Genomic DNA, 2,512 nt, shown 5'->3' on the forward strand with positions numbered 1-2,512 from the left:
CAAATCCATTCTTGGAATGCCAACGTTTCGTGAACCTTGCAGTCCACTTCATCAGGGCGAGGAGCAGCCTGATACAGTATAGGAAACACCCGTGAAAGCCTCAAGAATATTATATTAGACTACTATTTTCAGATTTTTGGTATATTTTTAAATGCTCTTTACTCGGCTTCTAAGACTTATTAGTGGGAATGGCTTTACAGGTGTTCACTTGATAAGCTTCTCTAACATCGCCGCAATTTTGATCAAAATCGGTAAAGAGCAGTACGTAGCCTCTCCTTGTTAGTCAAATTGTAATGCATCGTTAATGTATGTAATTCACATTCTTTACATATCGAAATAAAGACTAAAAATAATAAAAAATTACATGAAAAGTAACTTCGCTAGTCCAACCGGGTCACTGATGTTATACGCTTTGTCATACTTTTAGTCGCTGCATGAAACATGAGTGACGAACTACGGCGTATTTGACTGATAAGTCCCTGTTAGATCAATATTTTTTAGGGAGGGAAGCCGATTCCTTCCGTTTACCTTTCTAACGAATAATTTAATATTGAATATTCACCTGAATTTTCGAATTTTCGTTTAGACAACGAAAGTTCAAAGAAATATTACAGCATAAAAAATAAAAACTTAAGTTTATATTATTATATTAACAAACACACCTGTGAATTTTTTAATCGCGCACTGAAAAAAATTTACCAAATCTGAGTAAATATTGTGCTGAATTGTGCTAGGTTTGTGCTACATTGTGCTCGAATATTAATTGAATTCAAAAAGTGGGGGGCTAACTTCGTATAAGCCACTGTTTCGATATATAGTTAACGTAACATTCACATAATTTGAGTAACAAATTTTCATTCTCTTAAAACTTCGTAAATGTTACGTAACTGTGTTATTTATAAATAATGTTACGTTATTTATATGTAACTGTTAGGTGTATGTTTCTCTCTTTTTTCGACTTTATTACATATAATATAATAATAAAATGTGATGACATTTTGATCTGAAAATAACGTAACTGTTACATAATAGTGGAACATCGTTCCGTAATGATTAAGTAAATGTTACAGAACGATGTTTAATGGGATATTTTACGTACCTACCTGTGTTTGTTACAACAATCCTTACATTGTTCGCTATCTATACTGAGATTTTCTTTCTATATGAAAGACAAAGTGATGACAAGAGACCGAAATACTTTTATTTGTAAAAGTTGTATGATATCTGCGGATCACTTTCAGTGTGTCAGAAGTTATATCTATCATGGAAAGAAAAAGGGAGCTTATTGGAGGGGATTAAAATTATTTCAATTGAAGGGGGGAATATTCTTTAATACTAGGCAAATAGATATCCAGTAATAAATTATTTATATTGCATAAGGATGGCCTGATGTGGGCCGAAACATTTATGAAATTGTTTTTGTCAACGTAAGAATTTTTAATAGATATATGACATTTACAAAATACATCCTGCATGTGGCTGCATGCCTTTTGTATTTTGTATTTGTATTTTGTGAGTCACTTGTAAATTGATAAATATAATATTTACTTAAATTTACTTAAATTTAGTTTTTTTGTTTCTGTGCGTCCATTTGTTAACTGATTAAAAAAAACTCTATTATAAAAATGAGATAATTCTTTATCACTTTTTTTATTCAATTTTACTTATGGCAGAATATGGCACAGCTTCCCACAAAGAATGACTTCCATCACCCCTTTTCCTCAAGACGGTTTTTACGAGTTCCTTCGACGGTTCTTTAAGATCGTACGCCCACCCAATTTTCGCAAAGAAGTTAATAAAAGCTGTGGTTGGGGAACTGTGTAACTCGGCAGCCTTATAGTCCCATGGAAAAACATGATGATAATTGTGTAGTCCTTCACCGCCCGTAAACAAGTTAACCCATCGGTTCTCTGTCGGATTTATATGCCTGCCGTTGAAATAAACAAAATTATTCTTAGGCAATACAAAATAACAAAAAGCTTTATGTCTTCTGATCAAGTTTATTATGTGTGAATAATATTGATACTAATTATCTGCTTACGCATCATATGGTTTTGAACCCCAAATATGAGCCGCACTGTTGACACTCCATATGGCATTTAAAAGGATAACGTAACGAATAATATTCTGAGACACGAAAGCTCTGTACCAAGTTTCATTCCATGCATACACAGGCAACATCACCGGAAGCAGGAAAGCGAACATAAATTTTAATATCGGAAAATATCTGCAAAATAGCATAAATTAATTACAATATATAATTTTCATGACAGTTTTATATCTTATGTAAAAAAATCTGTGTAAAAAAAATTTCTAAAATTGAGAAGGCTGCAAAAATATATCGTCGTAAACCCAAAAAATACTTGCGAAAATCTTCAACTTTAACGTAAAAGAGCTTAGTTTTCCCTACAAAATTATTTTTTATAAATGTTTCTAAGATTTTTTCTTATCAAGTTATTACAGATTAAATAAACAAGAATTTTTATTTTGATTGTTCATAATTACGTAAAAA

At 31.6% G+C, this 2,512-nt stretch overlaps 1 protein-coding gene across 1 annotated transcript in view; it reads right to left on the reverse strand.

The window, feature by feature from the left end:
* Positions 1 to 2,512, reverse strand: part of LOC108758054 (uncharacterized) — a 24,342-nt gene that overhangs the window by 11,631 nt on the left and 10,199 nt on the right. Inside the window, exons 5-6 of the mRNA XM_018502816.1 lie at positions 2,042 to 2,227; positions 1,665 to 1,927 (exon numbers count right to left, since the gene is read on the reverse strand). Coding sequence (XP_018358318.1) covers positions 1,665 to 1,927; positions 2,042 to 2,227 — 449 coding nt within the window. The remainder of the gene's footprint in view (positions 1 to 1,664; positions 1,928 to 2,041; positions 2,228 to 2,512) is intronic.

The sequence above is a fragment of the Trachymyrmex cornetzi genome, unplaced genomic scaffold, assembly GCF_001594075.2.
Source record: "Trachymyrmex cornetzi isolate Tcor2-1 unplaced genomic scaffold, Tcor1.1 scaffold1017, whole genome shotgun sequence".
NCBI lineage: Eukaryota > Metazoa > Arthropoda > Insecta > Hymenoptera > Formicidae > Trachymyrmex > Trachymyrmex cornetzi.